This window comes from Prionailurus viverrinus, chromosome E1 (assembly GCF_022837055.1).
Source record: "Prionailurus viverrinus isolate Anna chromosome E1, UM_Priviv_1.0, whole genome shotgun sequence".
In the NCBI taxonomy this organism is placed as follows: domain Eukaryota; kingdom Metazoa; phylum Chordata; class Mammalia; order Carnivora; family Felidae; genus Prionailurus; species Prionailurus viverrinus.
The window spans coordinates 15,316,450-15,340,007 of record NC_062574.1 but is presented as its reverse complement, the minus strand read 5'-3'; the positions used below and the strand labels follow the sequence as shown (position 1 = coordinate 15,340,007).

The window sequence follows — 23,558 nt, the reverse complement described above, 5'->3', positions numbered from 1 at the left end:
CCATTAGTGACCAACCCTCATTATTTTTCCAAGGATGTAAACTTTAGCCAGGACACGTGATTTGAGTGGGTGGAGGGCAGGACCCAGCGGCTCACACAGACGAGCACCTTCACCTGCCCTTAGGGCCCTCCTCACCTGCACCGTGAGCCGGCTCCGGGACGGCAGCCCAGCCCTCCCTCGTCCCCGAGAGCGACTTGGCTTTTCTCTCTCTGTTTCTCTGCTGCGTCCTCCTAAGGTTTCAGCCACGCAAAGTGGCAGACAGAAAAATTGGGGGAAACCACTAGGCTTTAAATTTTTTTTTTAACGTTTATTTTATTTTTGAGACAGAGAGAGACAGAGCATGAACGGGGGTGGGGCAGAGAGAGAGGGAGACACAGAATCTGAAACAGGCTCCAGGCTCCGAGCTGTCAGCACAGAGCCCGACACGGAGCTCGAACCCACGGACCGCGAGATCGTGACCCAAGCCGAGGTCAGACGCTTAACCGACTGAGCCACCCAGGCACCCCACCACTAGGCTTTAAGAAAGGAACTATCAGGATGGAAGTAAAGAGGCCTGGATTCTGCATCCAATTCCGCTGTGCAACCCTGACCAGGTCACCTCTCCTCTCTGAGCCTCATTTCCCTGAATGGGAAATGAAGACTTTGGACGATAAGATCCCTGCGTAAGAGATCTCCACCACCAGCAAGTTTCTACCAATGGTGACCACGCTTCTATTTACAAACTATTCTTTTTTTAAAAAAAAACATTTATTTATTGTGAGAGAGAGAGAGAGAGAGAGAAAGAGTGCATGTGAGCAGGGGAGCGGCAGAGAGAGAGGGAGAGAGAACCCAAGCAGGCTTGACTCGGGGCTCAATCCCACAAACCCTGAGACCACGACCTGAGCCGAAATCAAGAGTCAGACGTTTAACCGACTGAGCCACCCAGGCGCCCCTAAAAACTATTATTTCTTACAAAGCTTCCGTTGGAGTTCAAAAAAATTCATCCATCCTGCAGCCGTGGGGGAGGGGGGACCGCACTGGGTGCGCTGTTCCTTCCTGGGAATTGATAACAGGTGCTGGTTTCCCCGAGCAGCGTCAGCTGTCCCTAAACAGGGATGTCTGGAGAGCCGGTGAAAGGGGCTCTTCTCTTCTGGACCTAAGTTCCCCAGTGGGGAGCAGGTAGCCCCGCCGTCTGGCTGGCTGTCCTTCTCTGAGAGTGGGCAACGGGCAGAGATCGTGGGGTGTGCATTTTAACACGTGGGCATCACACCCAATCCCCGCTCCCTTGAACAGCTGGAGAGCAAGTTGGTTGGAACGGACCGGCCATGTGGATTGAACATCTGCTCCCTGCCGGTGTCACTGGCATGGCTGAGGCAATGGTCCCTCCTCTCTGGAAGCTCATGTCTGGCGGGAGACTGGACCTGGGGAGGCCTGAACCGAACAGCAGACTGATTTCCTGTCACGTAGAGCCAACAGCGTTGGAGAATATTCTACAGGCAGGGACCTGGAGAGTCCGGGGCCCGTGGCTCTGCGCTGTTACAGGCGTGGTGATACGAACCTCGCTCACAGCACCCCCACCCGCCCAGCTGCACAGATGGGAGCCAGGATCCAGGCCGCAGCCAGATACAGTTAGCGCTGAAGCACACGGACTCTACTGACGAAAGCGCCTTAGGCGCCACTCGAGCCCTGTTGACTCATAGTTTGGACACAATTCTAGTAAAGATTCTCCCCTGGTTTCGTGGAACAGACAGGGGACTGACTATTGAAAAGGAGGGAGAGCTGCGTGTGCTACCAGAGGCAAGTATTCTAAGAGGAGTTTCAGGCTGATGGCCAAGGAGGAGGCAGAAAAACGAAGAAAACAGTATCTGTGACCATTTGTATATCCTGTCCACAAAGGCCGGGAGGGGAGTGATCCAGTTTGGAACGAGTTCATTCCAGAAGGCGTCTCGGAGGGGCAAGTACAGTTATCTAGAAAAATCGCCAAAATAGATCTGCTCTTTCTATAATTACATACTGAGCATTTCCGGTCCCCCAGGGGCTGCGTCAAGGCACAATGCTGTGAGGTGGGCTCTGTGGTGTCTCCATTTTGCACATGAGGAAACTGAGGCACAGAGAGGCAAGAAAAGCTATCTAAAGTCACACCGCAAAGAAGCACAGTACAGCCAGAACTTGAACCCGAGGATGGGTCTCCTACCCCACGTGCGCCCCTCCCAGGCAAGGACAGAGACGGGGCTGGCTGCCTTGCCCTGTGTTAGGAGCTAGGGGGCAAGACAAATGCGACTCGGTGCCATCACCTCAAAATGAAGGGCAGCTGCACACGCATGGCCCTTAAGTTGCCCGTTTCTCTGCCAAGCCAAACTTAGCCATGCCCCGGCCCCTGCACGAGCCCAGGGGTCTGCAGGCATACGGTCCCTGTGGATCTACTGCACTCTGCCACCATAGTGCAAAAGCAGCCGTGGACAAGATGTGAAGAGATGAGCCTGGCTGGACTAGGCCACTGGGCCATAGTTCGGTCTAGAACCGTGTTGGGTGCCGCTGGCCAGAAGAACAGAGCCCTCCCCCTAGCCTCACTCCACCCACTCAGCCCCCCAGCCCCCAGTCGGCCTGTGGTTGGAATGCCTTTCCCCCAGCGCCACTGTGTACGGCCAACCCCTAATCATATGGCTCAGGTGAAGCATCACCTCCTCCAGGGAGCCTTCCCTGGTGGCCCCAGTTCACATCCTTAGACCCCTATTGCTCCTTGCTCACCAGACTCTGTTAGGGTAGATTCTTTCCATCTGTTTCTCCTATTAAGCTCCGCTTTCCTTGGGGCAGGAGCACCGCCTTATTGATATCCTCATCCCTAGAAACCAGCTTATCGTAATGCTGTTTGGTAAAGAATGAATGAATGAATAGCGTGCCAGTTGACTGGCCCGTGTCTGGGTTTCTAAAGACACCCTGTGAATTTGCATCTTACTGTCCAGAGACTCACCCCTGGAGGCCTGCTGCTCACCCACAACCCCTGCTTTCGTGCCAGGAGCCACGTCAACACGGGAGGCCACAGCTGCTGTGTGTGATTGTCCCCCAGGGTTGCAGCTGCACCCAATTATTGCCAAATGCTCTGCCCAGCCCTAGAGAGTTGCCTGCTGCCTTTAAAAGGCTTGCAGCTCAGCAGCGTGAGGACCTAGGAGGCTCCTTGCTGCCTGTGCGGGGGCCCCCCAGGGGACCAGAGAGACGGGGGAGACGTGGCCCCAGGTGTTGCTGGGGAGTGGGGGGGGTCAGCCAGGCAGCCTGGCCGGGACCCACAGCCTCTCAAAGCCGTGTCTCCTCTGACTTCTCCCACCATCCTTGTGACCCTTCACGGGTGAGAGAAACTGACGCACAGAGCCAAGTCTGGCAGTTGCACGAGGACGGCGGGAGGACAGGAACCTTTAGCTGAGTGCCCTGTACCCCGGGCACACTGGGCCCAACGCCGGACCAGCCCCAGGCCCAGCACCACAGCACGGGGGTCTGGGCTGTGGGGCCTGCCACCTGGGTTTGACTCCTGGGCCGCTAGTCGTGGTGACCGGGGCTGACGTAGCCTCACTGAACCTCGGCTCCTCTGTCGTCTGGAATGTGAGGAGGACATTGCTCGCTTCCTAGGGCTGGTGGGGCTAAGAGGCTGGGTGGAGAGATTGGGTGCAGTAGGTTCTTGGTCGATGGCAGTCACTGTGGGCACCTGGTCCCACCGCACAGGGGTGGATGATGCTCCGCCACTGTGTGGCCAGTGCGTGACCCGAGCCCCCTGTCCGCAGCTGCCCTGGGCACGCTGGACTTCAGCCTGCTCTACGACCAGGAGAACAACGCCCTGCACTGCACCATCAGCAAGGCCAAGGTAGGCCCCCGCCGGCTCCCACGGTCCCCGGGGTCTGGGGCCCCGGCTGGAGTTGGTGGGAGGCGGGGGTTGAGATCCAGAGGCCCATCCTCCCCACTGTTTCCTGTCTGGGCCCTGTGGCACCTGCATCGTGGGTGCAGGGCAGGGAGGGAATTCTGGCCTAAATCCTCTCCGCTGCCCCAGAAGGCCTTGCGGGGCCAGGCACTCAGGGAAGGAGTAGAACAAGGAAGCAGAAAGCGAATGAGAGGAGGAAGGCACAGGTTGGGGGCGGAGCTGGGGAGGGGCTGTGGAGGGAAGGGAGGGGAAGCGGAGAGATGACAGGTTTGTCCTGCTAGACCGAGAGGGTTCGAATTGGTTGCCTGTGACCCCTGAAGTTCCCAACACCTGGGCAACCCGACGAGTGGGTGGGCACCCATGCCCTGCTCCAGGCAGGGGATTCATCTCCCGTGGGCTCAGCACCCAGCCTTGCTCTCTGGTCTCTGGGTTGGGGCTGGGGGCGTCTCCCGCCTCCGGCTGGCAGGCATCAGCTCTCTTCTTAGCCATGCTGTTCCCTCCACCCCCCGCATCGATTCCTCTGGGAGGAAGGTGCCAAAGTTGATGTTCTCCCGCAAGGTAAGGGTGGTAGTACAGCCTAGTGGGACTCCCAGTAGAGCCGTGGAGGGGCCTGGGTCCAGACCCCTCCCTCAGTCCCAGTCCGGGAGCTCCTCTGCCCCTCAGCACCTTCACCCGTGGCTCTGCCCACCCCGAGGGACAGGCTGCCTGTCTCAGCTGTCACCTGGCCTGAGCCAGCACCCTTGGACTGCCATGCAGGCCCAGAGCCCTGATTGGACACCTAGAGGCCCGCATGTGCCATCCTGGCCCTGACCCCCCTCGGGAGCTGCCCGGGCTGAGATGTGGGGGCTCCAGACCTGCCCTTAGGAAAGGCGCTGAGAACCTGGTGATCCGCAGCCACGCCAACGTGGGGTGCCACCCGCAGGGCCCGGGCAGGTCCCTTTCCCTCTCCTTCCACCCAGCTTTGTAGAGGTGGTCCGGGCTTGGGAACTGGGAGCAGGCACCTGCTGTCAGGCCACTCTGGTCAGAGCCACCCAGTCTCTTCTCCCTCCCAGACACCAGCCCCTCCTGTGCCTTGTGCCCTGCCTTCCCTACCAGGGGGGAGAGGGGAGATTGGAAGCCCTGACCTCCAATCTCAGCCCCCCTCCTCCCCAGCTCTCCGGGGGCAGGGGTGGGGGTGAGAGCCTCCATCCTCCTTGGAGGTGGGCCTGGTCGTGAACGGCCGTTCATCTGTGATGCCACCGGGTTGTGAGCTCAGCCCCACACAGGCCACCGCTGCCTCCCTCCATGCCCAGGTGCCACCGTGGAAGAAAGAAAATACAATTTCCAGAAACCAGAGCAGTCATGAGGTCTGCTAAGACCCTGTCTGCTTATGGTTCCATTGGTTCCCTGGCTGTGCACACTTGACTGAAGGCTCAAAGTGAGCGAGGGATGCCATCTTGTGGAAGGACCCTCCAGGGCCAGCCAGGACGTGTGGCCTCCTTGGATTCAGGCGGGCAGGGAGCGGTGGCAAATCTGGAGCAAAACTGAACCTGGTCTCCAGGACCCAGAACATTTTTCCGTGGGAAAGAGGGAAGCCTAGCGATGAGCGGATAGAGGGTCACGTGGGCAGAGGGTCAGTGAGGGAAGCCGTGGGTTCGGGGAGCGGGGGAAGAGGCACCCGGAAGAAGGAAGGGCCTCACCAAAGCAGGATAATGAGGCCCTCATTCAGAAAAGGGTGAGTCACCTGGCCTCCATGATCTGGAGGAGAGAAAAGCTGGTCTGACAAAGACCGACCATGACGCCTGCCCTGGGCCGGGACGTGTAGGGGGAGGGGTGATTGCTCTGGCGCTGAGCCATCCTCCCAGTTCTGAGGGCGTGGGCTCAGGGGTCTCTGCAAAGAGGGTGGTGAGGGGACCCAGCCAGGAGGCCTGGGCGCGAGGGATGCCTGCCGACCCTGTGCCCGGAGGCCCTGGCTGCTCTGTGTCTCCAGCTCCCACTTCACACCTTTGGCTGTCCCCCCTCCACTCAGGGCCTGAAGCCGATGGACCACAACGGGCTGGCAGACCCCTACGTCAAGCTGCATCTGCTGCCAGGAGCCAGTAAGGTGAGGGGGTCCGCCCCAAGGCTGCCAGCCGGCTCCCCCTGCTGCGACAGGGGCCCACGCTGGGCTTGGAGCACCCAGTGAGGTGTAGAGCTCCCCTGTCCCCTCACAGCCCAAGCAAGTTGATGGGACCTCAATCACTTCCCTCCACCCAGAGCCCCCAGTCACAGCCTCGTGGTGAGCCTAGGAAAAGGGAACTCTTTCTGGAAAAGACTTGCTATTAAGCCCAAAGCTCAAGGTGACCCTCTGCACTAGATAGAAGGTCTAGACTTTCTTACGTCTTACAGTTCAGTGTCTTGTTTTTAATTTCACGGGAGAGAGGGTTAGATCATCTTTTCAGAGTTGGGTGTGGGACCCACAGACTTTTCAGGGGCAGGCTGTGTGGACCCCATTGCTGGGTGGGGGGAGACTGACAGGAGACCAGCTCTGCTTCCAAGAGGACACCAGCGGGAGGCTGGGGGACACGAGGCACCAGAGCACGAGCAGCAGAGCCCGAGGGCTGGTGGTCTTGTCCTGGCCTTTGCTCTAAGAAACCAAGAGTTTGGAAAGGACTTCCTGGCCTTCAAGTGGCCTGCTAGGAAGAGACTGTGATGGAAATGCCCTCCTGGCGAGAGGGCTGCCCTTGCCCCTGACTCTTCCCAGGCCAACTAAGCAGGGAGGAGGCTAAAGAGCCATGGGCTGCTAGGGCCCGAGTTGGGTCTGAGGCCCAAACCCCCTACGCCAGCGTGTAAGGGCTGAGGCTCCCCACCAGTCCAGGAGGGCCACCTGGCAGAGGCGATTAGTCCCGCTTCAGGAAAGCAGGGGAAACAGCAGTGGCCAACCACCTGTGCCTGGAGGCGCTGGGCCACCACTCCAGGCCTCAGTGTCCTCCTGTTACAGGTAGGGCCTTGTGACCAGGGGAATGTCCCCAACTCTGAAGCGCAATGGATGTAAGTCCCTAGACTCACAGGAGCTAGAATCGGCAGTACCAGGAGGCTGAGTCGTAAGGACCTTCCCACACACACAGGAGCTCCCGCATAGGGCAGCGTTTTATAAAAAGCCGTCGCCTGATCAAGAAGGCTCCTGAAAACCATGCTGAGAAAGAGGCACTATTATGCCCTATTTTGCAGTGGGAACTTGACGCTCCCAGGGGGCGAGTAACCTGCTGGGCTCCACAGAGCTTGGGCAAGGACAGCTGGGATTGGAGCCCGGGCCCGCCTGACCTCCTAGCCTGGCTGCGGTGGCCAGCCTCAGGGGGAGCCCGTCGTGGGGCTGAGTCCCAGGTGGGCAGGACAGATAAGGAGTATAAAAGAACCAAGAGCTATGGGAAGCAGAGGGAGGAGTGGAGGCGATGGGGCAGCCCGGACCCGCCGCCCCACGGGCATTTTCTAGGAGATGGTGTTCCAGGTACAGGGAAGGGCCTGACCAAGGCAAGGAGGTGGGGGGGAGAGGAGGCGGCCCCGTCGCCAGGCTTCTCGGCAGCCCAGTGCCAGCACCTCCTGCAGAAACTCAAGCTCGGGGCCTGGACGCCGGGAGCCCCCGTTTTAGTTTCCTAGGGCTGCCCTAGCCAGTTGCCGCCGACTTCCTCGCTTGCAGCACGCATTTCTTCTCTCCCAGTGCTGCAGCTCCCATGGGGGTGACACCCAGCGTGGCAGGGCTGCGGGAGGGGCCATTTCCACCCTTTTCCAGCAGCGAGAGGCTGCCCGCCCGTCATTCCTCCCTCCACCTCCCACGCCGGCGTCTGCCTGTGACTTCTTCCCTCCTCGAGTGTTGCTCCCCCTGCCTCCCCCTGCCTCCCCCTGCCTCCCCCTGCCTCCCCCTGCCTCCCCCTGCCTCCCCCTGCCTCCCCCTGCCTCCCCCTGCCTCCCCCTGCCTCCCCCTGCCTCCCCCTGCCTCCCCCTGCCTCCCCCTGCCTCCCCCTGCCTCCCCCTGCCTCTTTCAAGGGCCCTATAATCACATTGCATTGAACCTGCCCAGCTCACCTGGAAAATCTCCATGTTTTATTTTTTATTTCTAAAGCTTATTTTTTGAGAGAGAGCTTGCATGTGCACATGCACACATGAGAAGGGGAGGGGCAGAGAGAGAAGGAGGGAGAATCCCAAGCAGGCTCCGCGATGTCCTCACAGAGCCCAGAGCGGGGCTTGACCCCACAAACCGTGAGGTCATGACCTCCCCCCACTGAGCCACCCAGGCGCCCCGCCCTCATGTTTTAGCCAGCCAATTAACAACCTTCTTCCCCTAGGCATATTCAATGTTGGGGACCCAGCAGGCCTGGACTCCCTGACACTCACAGCCTTGTTTCTGCTCTCACCAGGCAAATAAACTTCGAACGAAAACTCTCCGAAACACTCTGAACCCCACATGGAATGAGACCCTCACTTACTACGGGATCACAGACGAAGACATGATCCGGAAGACCCTGCGGTGGGTGAGGGCCCCAGGCCCCTTCCTCACCCATGCCCCGCCCCAGCCTCCCCCCCTCGGGCTGGCCCTGCCGCCCACGTCCCCAACCACCCTGCACATCCCTACGGCTTTGAAAGCAAACGGAGAGCACCGCCCACCCGGCCCCCACCTTGTATCTGAAGAGCTGGCTTCTTGTCCTCCAGCATCTCCGTGTGTGACGAGGACAAATTCCGCCACAATGAGTTCATCGGGGAGACGCGCGTGCCCCTGAAGAAGCTGAAGCCCAATCACACCAAGACATTCAGCATCTGCCTGGAGAAGCAGCTGCCGGTAAGTGGGGGATGGGGTTCCACAGGCTATCTGGGCTCCCCCCTTGCTTGGCAGCTCAGGGCCAGTGGCATTTATTGAGCGCCTACTATATGCCTGACCTGGCTTTAGGTGCTGGGGAAGCAGACAAAAATCCCATCCTTCGTGGAGCTTGGGCAGGAGATGGATTCAAAACGAGGGGAGTTACCCAAACAGAGCCTGGGTTAGACAGTGCTCAGGGTCACGAAGGAAAGCACGAGTGGTCAGTGGTTTAGATGGAGATTTGGGGAATATTCCTGGCAGAGGGAATAGCAGGTGCCGGGTCTGCTACACGCACAAGCAAGAGGCTCACTGCATGGATCAGGGAGAACGATGGGACTGGGTCCTAGGAGGGGAGATCAGAGGTTGGTGGGGGAGGGAGCTGGGAGGGACTCCTCACCGTGAGCGAGGTGGGCCATGGTGGGGGGCAGGGGGATGCCACGCAGGGGCTAAGGCCTCTGACTGTCTTAACAGGCTCCCTGGGCCCAGGCTCCCTGGGCACAAGCTCGGAGGGAGAGGAGGCTGAGGGTGGGGAGAGCCATGGGGGGATGAGTATGACCCAGTGGCGGGGCGGGTGGGGTGCACAGTGGAGGAGGAGTGGGTGTGCTGGTAGATCAAGCATCCCCGACGTGGGGGGGTCGAGCGCCTGGAAAGATCAGAGGTCACTGTGATGTGGAGGGCCATGGGAGGAGCCGCTGGGGATGCTCCGGGAGCACAACAGGCGTGAGGTGACTGTGAGACACCTAGAGGAGCCTAAAATTAATCCTTTCCTAGAAATGGTCAAAACCAACTTTGCCCCCTGCTGTCTGCTGCAGCTGAGCCCTCCCAACCTCTGTCCATCTGTGTCTCCCTTCCCCTCTCCTCCCTCACCACCCCCCCAATCCCCTTCCCAGCTCTTGGAGGCCTGGCCTTCACCCTGTTCAGAAGAGCTGGTGGGAGGCATTGGCCAGAGGGCCCCAGGACCCTGAGACCCTCCGGCAGCCTAGTGTTGAGGGCACAACCCCCCTTTCAGGGCATTTTCCCCCCAGAGGCCTGGGCAAGGGGAAGGCTCGTCCCTGGTAGGGCCCGGGCCCTGGGACAAATGCTCCGTGCAGGCTGGCCCTAGTCCAGCCCTGGAAAAAAAAGTCAGCCCGAGGCCAAGATCCCAACTCTGCCTTTTTGCATAACCTGATCAAATTTTATTCCCTCGTCACATTCTTTCCAACTCCTAGACATTTGAGTGATGGATGGATATAACCTTTTTTATCACGAGTCACTAGCCAAAACCCACTTTTTCCGAATGGTCTATGTCACTTCTAAAAGGCAATATCAACCCCAGTATGGCTGTGTTCCTGAATTGTGAACCCTGGCATGACAAACCGCTGTGTGGGGATGGGAGCACGCAGGGATGTGGGTGTGTGTACAAGTGCGTGTGGGCATGTTCTCAAGTAGGTGGAGCACATGCGTGTGTCCACGCACGTGGCTGCGTGAGAGTACGCGTGTGCCTGTGCTTGGGGTGGGATCAGGGCGTCGCCAAGCCTCGCTTGGATTTGCTAGTCGCTCGCTGGTCTGGTCTCAGGTACGCGGTAACCAAGGAATGCAGTTTAAGATCAGTGCTCTGCAGTAAAGACACGCTTTGATGGCACATCTTAGGTTTTTACGTGGTCTGTGAACATTATTCGTTCTCAGTAAGTACTGAACAATACCCGATCCAATGGCCTTCCTATGAAACAACCCAGTGTATAATGAACCCCACCCCCCCCCAAAAAGCAGCTGAAAATCTCATCTGTATCGTTTCATGTTCACCTGTCACCCAAACTAGCACAAGCCTGCTGTTTACTGAGCCCATCACACACAAAGCACCAGGCCTGAGTGGCAGACGGTTAAAACCCCTGTGCCTGGTCTGGGCCGTTAATAATAGCCGTCCAACGCTGTGTCGAGAAAGATGCTGAGGCCTCTTTTGAGCTTAGAGTAAATTCGGTGGCCAATTAGTCCTGTCTGCTCTGGGTGTGGGAGTTAGGGGTGGTGGCCCTTCCCTCACCTCACGGGAGTCCCATCTCCGGAGAGGTGTAGGCATGAAGCCCTGCCAATGAGGAACCACACGGGATGTCACTTGAGTGACAGGCAGAGGACCGTCGTGGGCAAAGGGATGTGGCTGGGACTTCAGTGAGAGGAGCCTACCAGAGAGGCCCAAGGAGGGACCCTGGGGCCTCTAGCTGGGTGTGTCCAGGTGGATGGAGGGTCGGGAGAAGAAGTTCCAGAAGAGTGGGAGCCAGACAGTGGGAACCGTGCTCTCAGGAGGGTGGGGAGTAGAAACCCTCAGGCTAGTCGGGGGGGGGGGGGGGCGGGGGGGGCAGATGGAGAGACCTACAGTTGAGGTCTGATCCCTGAGGCAGCCCCAGGCAGGGGCCAGGGCACAGGAGGGGCCCCCCTGTTCCGCTTGGGGTCGGGAATATGTCGAAGCTATATGCGGGCTCTCCCCAAGGGGGCTGCCCCCTCCACCCTGTAGGCTCCAGGAAGTACCTTCGGTGGGGGGGGGGGGGCTGAGGCCAGGGTGACCCCTCCCCACCCACCGGGCCAGTGGACCGCTTCAGTAGCCCCTGGCTGCGGGAGAGAGTGGGAGCGTGTGAGGACGGCCAGGTGACTGCCTGCCCCACAGGTGGACAAGACAGAAGACAAGTCCCTGGAGGAGCGGGGCCGCATCCTGATCTCCCTCAAGTACAGCTCGCAGAAGCAGGGCCTGCTGGTCGGCATCGTGCGCTGTGCACACTTGGCCGCCATGGATGCCAACGGCTACTCGGACCCCTACGTGAAGACGTGAGTGAACGGCCCGGGCCAGCCGTCTCCTTCCCCTTTCACCTCACGGGAAGGGAGCGCGGCGTGGCAAGCGCTAGAGCATCTCCCGAGGCAGGGTGGGCGCCACACCCCCAGGAGCGTGTTCTCTTCTTGGCCACTCTGTGCATTAAGTCTGACCAGCCCCGTCTCCCAGAGGAGGAAGCCGAGGCCTGGAGAATCTGAATGGCTTCCCGGGTCACGCAGAGAGAGCGTGGTTGTCTCCTGACACCCCATTCGGACTTGCCCTTGACTGCGGCCTCAGGAGGGGCCGTTAGCAGGTTGGAGGAGGGGCCGGGCCCGGCACGGGCATGGAGATCCAGAGCAGGAGCTCTGCTGGGACTTAGGGCTGCCCGTGTGTGCCCAGCCCCGTGCTGGTGCCACAGGTGCCCGTCAGGGTCCACTCCACCCTGCCAGGGGGCCCATGGCGGTGCTGGAGAGAAACCCTAACTCGGGGCGGTGGGGGGTGTGCAAGGCCATCATGCACCTGTGCCAGGCTATGCAGTGACCCTAGCTTGGAGGGGAAGGCAGGAGCTGGTGGCCCTGAAGACAGGGAGGAAGCGGGACACACAGCGAGCACCGTCTGTGCTTTGGGCCTGCTACAAATAAATGATGGACGTTTGCTTTCACAGTGAGAATTTCTGGAAGGGTGGGACGCGGGCAGGAATTTGGCTCAGCAGAGGGGAGGCATTCCTGTGTAGGCAGAGGAATAGAGGAGCTAAGCCTAGAAGAGGGATGAGCCTGGTCTGAGGGGACAGTGAGGAGCCCCAAGGGCCGTGGGGTGCCTTGACACCCTAGGGAGACCAGGCCTGCCACAGGCACAATTCTGGGGCCACCTACCATTCCCATCAGCCTCCATTCGATTTCTGTCACTTTTAAGGTCCTATTATAGGGATGTCTGGCTAGCTTAGCCAGTGAAGTGTGTGACTCTTGATCTTAGGGTTGTGAGTTCGAGCCCCACGTTGGATGTAGAGATTACTTTTAAAGATTTTAGGGGTGCCTGGGTGACTCAGTTGGTTAAGCATCCCACTGTTGACTTCAGCTCAGGTCACGTGTGATATCATGTTTCATGGGATCGAGCCCCGCTTTGGGCTCTGTGCTGACACAGGGGAGGCAGCTTGGGATATTCTCTCTCTCTCTCCTCCCCCCCCCTCCCCCCCCCTCCCCCCCTCTCCCCCCCTCTCCCCCCCTCTCCCCCCCTCTCCCCCCCTCCCCCCCCCTCCCCCCCCCTCCCCCCCCCTCTTCCCCCCTCTTCCCCCCTCTTCCCCCCTCTTCCCCCCTCTTCCCCCCTCTTCCCCCCTCTTCCCCCCTCTTCCCCCCTCTTCCCCCCTCTTCCCCCCTCTTCCCCCCTCTTCCCCCCTCTTCCCCCCTCTTCCCCCCTCTTCCCCCCTCTTCCCCCCTCTTCCCCCCTCCTCCTCTCCCCCTCATAGTCCCCTCCCCCTCATAGTCCCCTCCCCCTCATAGTCCCCTCCCCCTCCTCCTCTCCCCCACATAGTCCCCTCCCCCACATAGTCCCCTCCCCCACATAGTCCCCTCCCCCACATAGTCCCCTCCCCCACATAGTCCCCTCCCCCACATAGTCCCCTCCCCCACATAGTCCCCTCCCCCACATAGTCCCCTCCCCCACATAGTCCCCTCCCCCACATAGTCCCCTCCCCCACATAGTCCCCTCCCCCTCCTCCTCTCCCCCACATAGTCCCCTCCCCCTCCTCCTCTCCCCCACATAGTCCCCTCCCCCTCCTCCTCTCCCCCACATAGTCCCCTCCCCCTCCTCCTCTCCCCCACATAGTCCCCTCCCCCTCCTCCTCTCCCCCACATAGTCCCCTCCCCCTCCTCCTCTCCCCCACATAGTCCCCTCCCCCTCCTCCTCTCCCCCACATAGTCCCCTCCCCCTCCTCCTCTCCCCCACATAGTCCCCTCCCCCTCCTCCTCTCCCCCACATAGTCCCCTCCCCCTCCTCCTCTCCCCCACATAGTCTCTTGCTCTCAAAAATAAGCAAGTAAAATGGGGCACCTGGGTGGCTCAGTCGGTTAAGCGGCCAACTTCGGCTCAGGTCATGATCTCACAGTTTGTGAGTTCAAGCCCCGCGTCGGGCTCTGTGCTGACAGCTCAGAGCCTGGAGGCTGCTTTGGATTCTGTGTCTGCCCCTCCCCTGCTCATGCTCTGTCTCTGTCTCAAAAATAAATAAAACACTAAAAAAAAAAAGTAAGCTTAGGTTAAAAAAAAAAAACTAAGATTTTAAAGTAAGTAAGTAGGATTTTATTTATTATAAAATGTGGTACAGCCACTCCAGGAAACCATCTGCGGTTCCTCAGAAGTTAAACATGGAGTCACCACGTGATCCACCAAGTCCACTCGAGAGCTGGAAACACACGTGCACACGAACACTGGTACATGAATGCTCACAGCAGCATCAGTCACAGGGGACAAAACGAAACCACCTAAATGTCCGTCAGCTGATGAGTGGATAGACCAACAGTGGCATAGCTACACAGAGCGACGGGCTTCAGCCATAAAACTATGGCTATGCTATAACCTGTACGAACCTTGAAAAGACCATGCAAAGATTATGCTAAGGGAGAGAAGCCAAACACAAAAGAAGCCACACATTGTAGAACTTCATTTATACGAAAGCCTTAAATAGGCAAATACGGGAGCTCCTGGGTGGCTCAGTCCATTAAGCGTTGGACACTTGATTTCAGTTCAGGTCGTGATCTCACAGTTTGGGAGTTTGAGACCTGCATCGGGCTCTGTACTGACAGTGCAGAGCCTGCTTGGGATTCTCTCTCTGCCCCTTCCCTGCTTGTGATCTCTCTCTGTCTCAAAATAAATAAACTATGTGTATATATATATAGGCAAATCCACAGAGACAGTGAACAGATTCGATTGGTAGTTGGCGGGGCTGGAAGGAGGTTGGGGGGAAATGGGGAGTGACTGCTAACAGGTACTGCATTTCTTTCCCAGGTGACGAAAATGTTCTAAAATTGACTGTGATGGTTGCCCAGCTCTGAATATATTAAAAACCATTTTTTGTACTTTTTTTTTTTTTAAGTAGGCACCATACCCGACATGGATCTCACGACCCTGAGATCAAGAGTCCTCTGTTCCACTGACTGAGCCAGCCAGGTGCTCCCAATTGTATGTTTTAAAAACAGTGTGTTATATAATGTGTGGATCATATTTTTTTTCGAGAGAGCATGAGCAGGGGAGGGGCAGAGAGGGAGAATCTCGAGCAGGCGTCACGTATAGCACAGAGCCTGACAACGGGGCTCGATCTCGACTGTGAGATCATGACCCGAGCCGAGATCGAGAGTCGGACACTTAACTGACTGAGCCACCCAGGCGCCCCTGAATCATATTTTAGTAGAGCTACTATTTAGAACTTCAATGCCATCAGGCCCAGCAGCAGGGCCAGGTATAATGGGAAGCTGACCTGGGTCACATGGTGCAGGGGCTACTGGTTTTCCACATAAACAGTGATTTGAGGGGTGCTGGACTCTTGATTTCTGCTCAGGCTGTGATCTCACAGTTCATGAGCTCGAGTCCTGTGTCAGGCTCCATAACTGACCATGCTGAACCTGCTTTGGATTCTCTCTTTCCCTCTCTCTCTGCATGCCCCTATCCAAGGCTGTGTCTCTCCATCTCTCAAATAATAAAATAAGGAAAAAAAAACAGTGATTTGGGTCCCCACCTCAATCACTAGCAAAACCGTGATTTCCAGCAGATTAAAGATTACTGTGAGAGGAAATGCCATAACCATACAGAAGATAATCAGGAGACTCTCCATAACCACTGGAGGAAAAGTCAGCCATATCCAGTCAACTAGGCAAATGTGGGCACCCTGTGGCTGCATTATTTCCCTCCCAGGTTTTGTATCCTAGAAACCCACGTACGGGTGAGAGGATGATTTTTGCAGCATTGCTTGGCATAGCAGTACACTCGAAATAGCCACGCATTCATCAGCAGAAGAATAGATTAATAAAATGTGGCATATGCGTGTAATGAAGTAGCGTGCAGTTAAAATGAATAAATTCAGGCTAGATAAATTAACATGGACAGCTATCCAAACATGCTGATCCCCAAAGCAAACTTGAGAACAGTGTTTCTGAACATCTGTAGATCTCAAATATACAGCACGATACTGTTTCTGGACATTTGTAGATCTCCAACCCTGCAGAGAATGTCCTAGCAGTGGTGGTCTCTGGGGAGGCAGGGAGGAGGGGGAAGGGACTGGGGAGGGCAACAAAGTGCCTTCACTTGTATCTGGGGTGCTAGAGCTCCGGTACGGGAGGAAAGCCAATCCAAAGCCAAAGTGGCGTGAAATCTGAAAATCTGGCTCTGTGTCCACCTGCCAAGTTGACAGGAATTCCAGGTTCCTATGATGGATTAAAAGTCAGATTTAGTGAGGTATAATTTACACGCTGTAAGTTTCTCCCCTTTTGAAGTTTAACTGCTACATACAATCTTGTTCTCACCACCGCAGTCAAGATAGGGAATACCTCTGTCACCCCAGAAAGTTCCCCCAGCCCTAGGCAACCACAGATTTGTTTTCATTCCCAACAGTTTTGCCTTTTCCGGCCTTTTTTTTTTTTTTTTTAAAGTGCACTTATATTCATTTTGAGAGAGAGAGAGAGAGCGAGCACATGCATGCACAGGAGGGGCAGAGAGAGAGGGACAAACGGAGTCTCAAGCTGCCTTGGTGTTGTCAGCACGGAGCCTGATGCGGGGCTCGAAGCCACGAACAGTGAGATCATGACCTGAGCTGAGATCAAGAGTCGGATGCTTAACTGACTGAGCCACCCAGGTGCCCCTCCACACTTTGTTTTAAAGGTAACCTTTCAGCATGTTGCCTTTTAAACCTAACTTCTTTCATGTAGCATAGCGCATTGGAGATTTACCCACATGATCACGAGCACCCGTAGTTTGGTCTTTCTTATTACCAGATAGTCATTCATCACCTAGAGAAACCACAAGTTGTTGCTCAGTTCCCCTTTAGGTTGAAGCATGTTTTGGTTTCCTTTTTTTTTTTTTTTTTTTTTTTTGAGTATAATTGACCCACAACGTTACCCTGTCACCATACAATGCTATTACAATACCTTTGACTATATTCCCTATGCTGTGCCTTTTGTCCCTGTACTCCTTCCATACCTGGAAACCTGTGTCTCCCACATCCCGTCCCCAGTTTTGCCCGAACCCCCACCCCCACCCCTCTGGCAGCCACCAGTTTTGTTCTCTGTGTTTATGGGTCTGTTTCTTTGTTCGCTTGTTTTATTCTTTAGATTTCACATGAGTGACTTCACATGGTTTGTCTTTCTCTGACCTATTTCATTTAGCTTCGTACTCTCTAGGTCCATCTATGTTGTTGCAAATGGCAAGATCTCCTTCTTTTTTATGGCCGAGTAATATTCGTGCGTGTCTGTGTCACCTCTTTATCCATTCATCTATCCATATCTTGACTGTTGTAAATAATGCTGCAATGAACACACAGGTACACGCATCTTTTAAAATTAGCGTTTTCATTTTCTTTGGATAAATACCCGGTAATGGGATTACTGGATCATCTACTATTTCTTTTTTTTTTCCACATTCTATTTATTCACTATTGAGGGATAGTTGACACACGATGTTACGTGAGTTTCAGGTGTGCAACACAGTGATTCAACACGTGCATATATTACGCTTTGCCCACCACAACTGTAGCTACCCTCTGTCACCATACAACGCTATTACAATATCGCTGATTATATTCCCTATGTCGTGTCTTTTATTCTCGTGACTTACTCATTTTACTGGAAGCCTGTATCTCCCCCTCCCCTAGGTATTTTCTGAGGAACCTCCATACAATTTTCCACAGTGGCTGCACCAATTTACATTCCCACCAATGTGCATGAGTTGCTTTTTCTCCACATCCTTGTCAATACTTGTTATTTCTTGTCTTTTTCATACTAGTCATTCTGACAGGTGTGAGATGATATCTCGTGGGTTTGATTTGCATCTTTCTGATGATGACTGATGTTGAGCATCTTCCCGTGTTTCTGTTAGCTAGCTGTGTGTCTTCTTTGAAATAAAACAACAATCTATTCTACCCACTTTTAATCGGCTTTTTTTTTTTAGTGTTGAGTTGCACAAATTCTTTATATATTTTGGATTTAACCGTGATAATGGATATATCATTTGCAAATTTCTTTCTTTCAGTAGGTTGTCTTTTCATTTTGTTGGTGATTTCCTTTACTGCACAAATAATCTTTATTTTGATGTAGTCCCTATAGTTTTTTTTTTTTTTTTTTGCTTTTGTTTCCCTTGCCTGAGGGGCCATATCTAGAAAAATGTGGCAGAGGCTGACGTCCGAGAGATTACTACTTCTGTTTTCTTCTAGGAGTTTTATGGTTGCAGGTCTTATATTTTAAGTCTTTAATCAATTTTGAGTTTATTTTTGTACAGGGTGTTAAAAAAAAAAAAAGTGGTCCAGTTTTCCCACTATCACTTATTGAAGAGACCATCTTTTCCCCACTATATATTCTTGCCTCCTTTGTTGTATATTAATTAACCCATATAAGCATGGGTTTAACTATGGGCTCTCTAAGGGCACCTGGGTGGCTCAGTTGGTTAAGCATCAGACTCTTGATTTCACCTCAGGTCATGATCTCATGGTTTGTGAGTTTGAGCCCCATGTTGGGCTCTGCACTGACCATGCAGAAACTGCTTGGGACTCTCTGTCTCCTTCTCTCTCTGTACCCTTCCCCTGCTCGCTCACTTGCTTTCAAAATATTTCAAAAAAGAAAGAATTATGGGCTCTGTGTTCAGGTGCTTAACTGACTGAGCCACCCAGGTGCCCCTGTTTATCTTTTTAAACAACAGCCCTTAGTTTCACTGGTATTTTCCTGTTTTTAAGTCTTTATTTCATTTATTCCACTCTGATCTTTATTATTTCCTTCTTTTAACTTTAGGCTTTGTTTGTTCTTTTTCTAGTTCCTTTGGGTGTAAGGTTAGATTGTTTGAGATTTTTCTTGTTTCTTGAGGTAGGACTGTATCTCTGTCAATTTCTCTTAGAACTACTTTCGCTGCATCGCAAAGATTTTGGACCATTGTGTTTTCATTTTTGTCTCCATGTATTTTTTTAATGTTTATTTTTGAGAGAGAAAGTCAGAGCATGAGCAGGGGAGAGACAGAGAGAGGGAGACCCAGAATCCAAAGCAGGCTCTAGACTCTAAGGTGTCAGCACAGAGCCGGACGCGGGGCTCGAACTCATAAACCGTGAGATCGTGACCTGAGCTGAAGTTGGATGCTCAACCAACTGAGCCACCCAGGTGCCCTGTCTCCATGTATTTTTAAATTTTGTCTGATTTCTGGGGCGCCTGGGTGGCGCAGTCGGTTAAGCGTCCGACTTCAGCCAGGTCACGATCTCGCGGTCCGTGAGTTCGAGCCCCGCGTCAGGCTCTGGGCTGATGGCTCAGAGCCTGGAGCCTGTTTCCGATTCTGTGTCTCCTTCTGTCTCTGCCCCTCCCCCGTTCATGCTCTGTCTCTCTCTGTCCCAAAAATAAATAAACGTTGAAAAAAAAAAATTTTTTTTAAAATTTTTGTCTGATTTCTTTGTTAACCCACTGGTTGTTTAGTAGCATGTTGTTTATCCTCCGTGTGTGGGTTTTTCCAGTTCTTTCTTTTAATTGATTTTTAGTTTCTTATTGTTGGGAAAAATGTCTGATGTGATTTCAGTCTTCTTAAATATAGAGATTTGTTTTGTGGTCTAACGGGTGATCAATCTTGGAGAATGTTCCAGCTGGTCTAATGTGCCATTCAAAGACAGTTTCCTTATTGATTTTCTGCCTGGATGGTCTATCCATTGATGTAATTGTTGGGGTATTAGTCACCTACTATTACTGTATTACTGTCAGTTGTGTTCTTTATGTCTGTTAGTATTTATGTCTTTATGTATTTAGATGCTACAATGTTGGGTGTATACATATTTATAACTCTCATATTTTCTTGTAGGACTGATCCCCTTATTATATACTGCCCTTCTTTGTCTCTGTTTTAAAGTCTGTTTTGTCTGATGCAAGTATTGCTACCCCAGCTTTCCCCCCACCCCCACTTCCATTTGCATGTAATTTCTTTTTCCATCCCCTCATTTTCAGTCTGTGTCTTTAAGTCTGAACTGAGTCCCTTCTAGGCAGCTTATAGATAAGTCTTTTTTTTCCCTTTTTTTTATCCATTCTGTAACCCCATGCCTTGTAAGCATTTAGACCATGTAAATTTATTTATTTTTTAACATTTATTTATTTTTGAGACAGAGAGCATGAACGGGGGAGGGTCAGAGAGAGGGAGACATAGAATCTGAAACAGGCTCCAAGCTCTGAGCTGTCAGCACAGAGCCCGACGTGGGGCTCGAACTCACGGACCGCGAGATCATGACCTGAGCCGAAGTCGGCCGCTTAACCGACTGAGCCACCCAGGCGCCCCTAGACCATGTAGATTTAAAGTAATTATTGATAGGTGTGTACTTACTTGCATTTTGTTCATTGTTTCCTGTTGGTTTTTGTGAGTTTCCAGTTATTGATAAACTGCATAGCACTGCTAAACAGGTTTTTGTGTGGATCTACGTCTTCATTTCTCTTTCCCACCTCCAACTTTCTTCAGTACGTATCTTCTAGTGTTCCTATAACGAACTAGTGTTTTTTTATGTAATAAAAACCACAACTGAAAAAGCCAACAATGATATATCACACTTGCTGCCTTTCAAGCCAGCAAGGATTTTTTTTTTTTTTTAAATAACTGGAAATCTGTACCTCTTAATTCCATTCACCGGTTTTACCTGTCCCTTCCTTCCTGTCCCTCCCCTTTGGCAACTACCAGTTTGTTTCGGTTTATGAGGATGTTTCTGGTTTTTTACTCATTTGCTTTGGTTTTCAGATTTTGCATGTAAGGGAAAGAATATGGTACTTCTCTCTCTGACTTATTTCGCTTAGTATAATACTCTCTAGGTCTATCCATGTTGACACAAATGAAAAGCTCTCATTTTTTTAGGGTTAATATTCCCTTGTGTATATATAGAACAAATATATATATATATACACACACACACACGCATATACATACATATACCACATTTTCTTTATCCATTCATCATCAGTGAATACTCGTGTTGCTTCCATAATTTGGCTATTGTAAATAATGCTTCAGTAAACACGGGAATATCCATACCTTTTTGAATTAGTGTTCTTGTTTTCTTTGGGTAAATACTCAGTAATGGAATTACTGGATCATATGGTATTTCTACTTTTACTCTTTTGAGTAACGTCCATACTGTTTTCCACAGTGGTTGCACCAGTTGGCATTCCCACCAACAAGGAATGGGTGTTCCTCATCACATCTTCAGCAACACTTACTTCTTGTCTATTTGACGCTAGCCATTTCTGACAGGTGTAAGGTGGTATCTCCTGGTGGTTTTGATTTATACTCCCATGATGATTATTGATTTCATGTATCTGTTGGCCATCTGTATACTTGCTTCAGAAAAATGTCTACTTAGGGGCGCCTGGGTGGCTTTGTTGGTTAAGCATCCAACTCTTGATTTCTGCTCAGGTCATGATCTCATGGCTCGTGAGTCCAAGCCCTGGATCAGGCTCGGCGCTGACAGTGCAGAGCCTGCTTGGGATTCTCTTTCCCTCTCTCCCTGCCTCTCTCACTCATGTGCTCCCTCTCTCTCAAAATAAATAAACTTTACAGGTTTTTTTTTTAAATCTTATTTTTAAAGAAAAATGTCTATTCAGGTTCCCTGCCCATGTTTTAATCAGATTTGGGGGATTTTGGTGTTGAGCGTGTAAGTTCTTTATATATTTTGGGTATTAAGGGCACCTGGGTGACTCGGCTAAGCATCCAGCTTGGGCTCAGGTCATGATCTCATGGTTTGTGAGTTTGAGCCCCACATTGGGCTCTCTGCTATCAGTGAAGAGCCCACTTCTGATCCTCTGTCTTCCTCTCTCTGCCCCTTCCCTGCTCTGTCTTTCAAAAATAAATGTTAAAAAATTTTTAATATATTTTGGGTATTAACCCCTTCTCAGATCTATCATTTGCAAGTATTTTCTCTCTTTCAGTAAGTTGTCTTTTTCATTTTACTAATGGTTTCCTTTGTGTGTACAAGCTTTTTATTTTGGTATGGTCCCAGTAGTTTATTTTTGCTTCTGTTTCCCTTGCCTGAGGAGACCCATCCATAAATACATTGCTAAGACTGATGTCCAAGAGATGATTGCAAACCAGCAAGGAGTTTTAAGGCGGCCATACTCAGCTTTGTTGAGGGTACGATGCATCATCCATACAGCCTTTCCAGAGGACAGTTTGGCACAATGAAGCAAGAAACTTGATACGTGTGTACCTTTGGGCGGGTAATGTCACTTCTAGGAATTCATGCATTCATTCAGCAGGTGTTTGTTGACCTACCCAGTGTACTGAGCCCCAAGCAGGGTGCCAGGAAGCTGGTGGTGAGTGAGACAGATGTAGTCCTCATGCCCAAAGAACTCTCAGCAGGGGAAGGACAGTTCTCACTCAAATGTCTCTGCAGGGACAGGGTGAGCAGTTCTGCAAAGGAACTCCTGTCCTGGGTTGTGAGCACCAGCCCTGTGCTGGGCAGCTGTGTGGCCTGGCAAGTCCCTCTACCTCTCTGAGCCTGATGAAAGCAGTCCTTCTGTATCAAAGTCTAGGTATTAGTTCCTTATAAAGGAACTGGCTCCTACGCCAGGCTTCACTCTCCCTACAGAAAGCACTGTTGTAACTTCCTCAAAGCTCCAGTGAGGCAGAGGCAATGGTTGTATAATCTGGGAATAGACTATTACGTTGTATGCTATATATAGCACCTGTATAATTATATACTATACTTCACATACTTTAGAAAGATGATATTCATAGTATGTGAATTATATCTTGATAAATCTGCTATTTAAACTAACAAGGGACCAATGCTGCTAAAAATGTTTTTTTTCTGGTGGGAAATGTAAGCTTTATGAACATTAGACTTCCAGAAACCAGGAAAAACCTCTAGGGGAGAAGGGGACTCTGTGGTTAACTTCCGAAATGGGCGTGGGGACAGAAGTCTAGGTGACAAAGGAACCGCTTGCTTCTCCTCCCACTGCAGATGACCACTAACCTTGGACACAAAGTAGTGCTGGGGTGTCCCATGGTTAGTATGAATGGGGGGCCCAGGGATGTCTCTCCAGAACAAAAGGCTTTTCCAAGCCCTGCTGGCTCTGTCTGTCCCCTTAGCTTCTCCCCACCCTCTGCCCATTTGTTGGTTCTAATTCCAGATACCTGAAGCCAGATGTGGACAAGAAATCCAAACACAAGACGGCAGTAAAGAAGAAGACCCTGAACCCCGAGTTCAACGAGGTATGAGGGGCTGGTGAAGCTGCTGGGAAGCTGCTTGCTCTCCCTCAGGGCAGGGTTTGCTGGAGAGACTGGCTTTTCCAAGGGTTACTGTGGAAACTGAGGGGTGGGGAGGGACCAACAGGAGAGCCCCTAACCATGAGAGGTGGGGAGAGGCAAGGCCAGGCTGGACCAAGCCAAAGTGGTGCAGGTGGAGATGCAAGGAATCCCGGAAAGCTCTTCAGAGGATCCAGCTGATTGGGACTGTGGCCATGAGGATGTGGTGGTGGAAGGGGGGGACCCGACAACAAGAGGGGAGGTACAAGCGAGATGGAGAAAGCTCTGGTGGGTGTGAGGATTTGAGATGTCCCAGGGCCTTGAGAAGGTCTGCTCCGGGTGGATCCCAAGGTCTTCAGCTCGGGGGGGAGGGGCATATGGAGAGGAGCAGAGGGGCCTAGGGAAGAGCCCGCATGACTGAGGGGCAGGCAGAGGAGACCAAGGAGATGCTTTCAGAGAGTGAAGGGGATACCAGATGTCAGATGATCCCGGAAGCTGTGGGGGAGAGACTTTTCACAAGGCAGGGAGTGGTCAACAGAGCCAGACCCAAGAGTGGTCAAGCATGCTAAGGTTGCCAAGTGTGTTGATTTGGTGATAATGAGGCTCCTGGGGATCTGGAGAGAGCAGCTTCAGTGACAGAGGAAC

General features: G+C 52.9%; 1 protein-coding gene across 2 annotated transcripts in view; it reads left to right on the top strand.

The window, feature by feature from the left end:
• DOC2B (double C2 domain beta) overlaps positions 1-23,558 on the top strand; it is a 32,946-nt gene that overhangs the window by 4,772 nt on the left and 4,616 nt on the right. For both annotated transcript variants that reach the window (XR_007146953.1, XM_047833261.1), the window contains exons 2-7: positions 3,753-3,832; positions 5,895-5,969; positions 8,260-8,369; positions 8,552-8,678; positions 11,332-11,489; positions 22,799-22,880. Coding sequence is in view for 1 of the 2 variants with exons in the window: in XM_047833261.1 (XP_047689217.1) it covers positions 3,753-3,832; positions 5,895-5,969; positions 8,260-8,369; positions 8,552-8,678; positions 11,332-11,489; positions 22,799-22,880 (632 nt within the window). In the remaining variant the exon portion in view is untranslated. The remainder of the gene's footprint in view (positions 1-3,752; positions 3,833-5,894; positions 5,970-8,259; positions 8,370-8,551; positions 8,679-11,331; positions 11,490-22,798; positions 22,881-23,558) is intronic.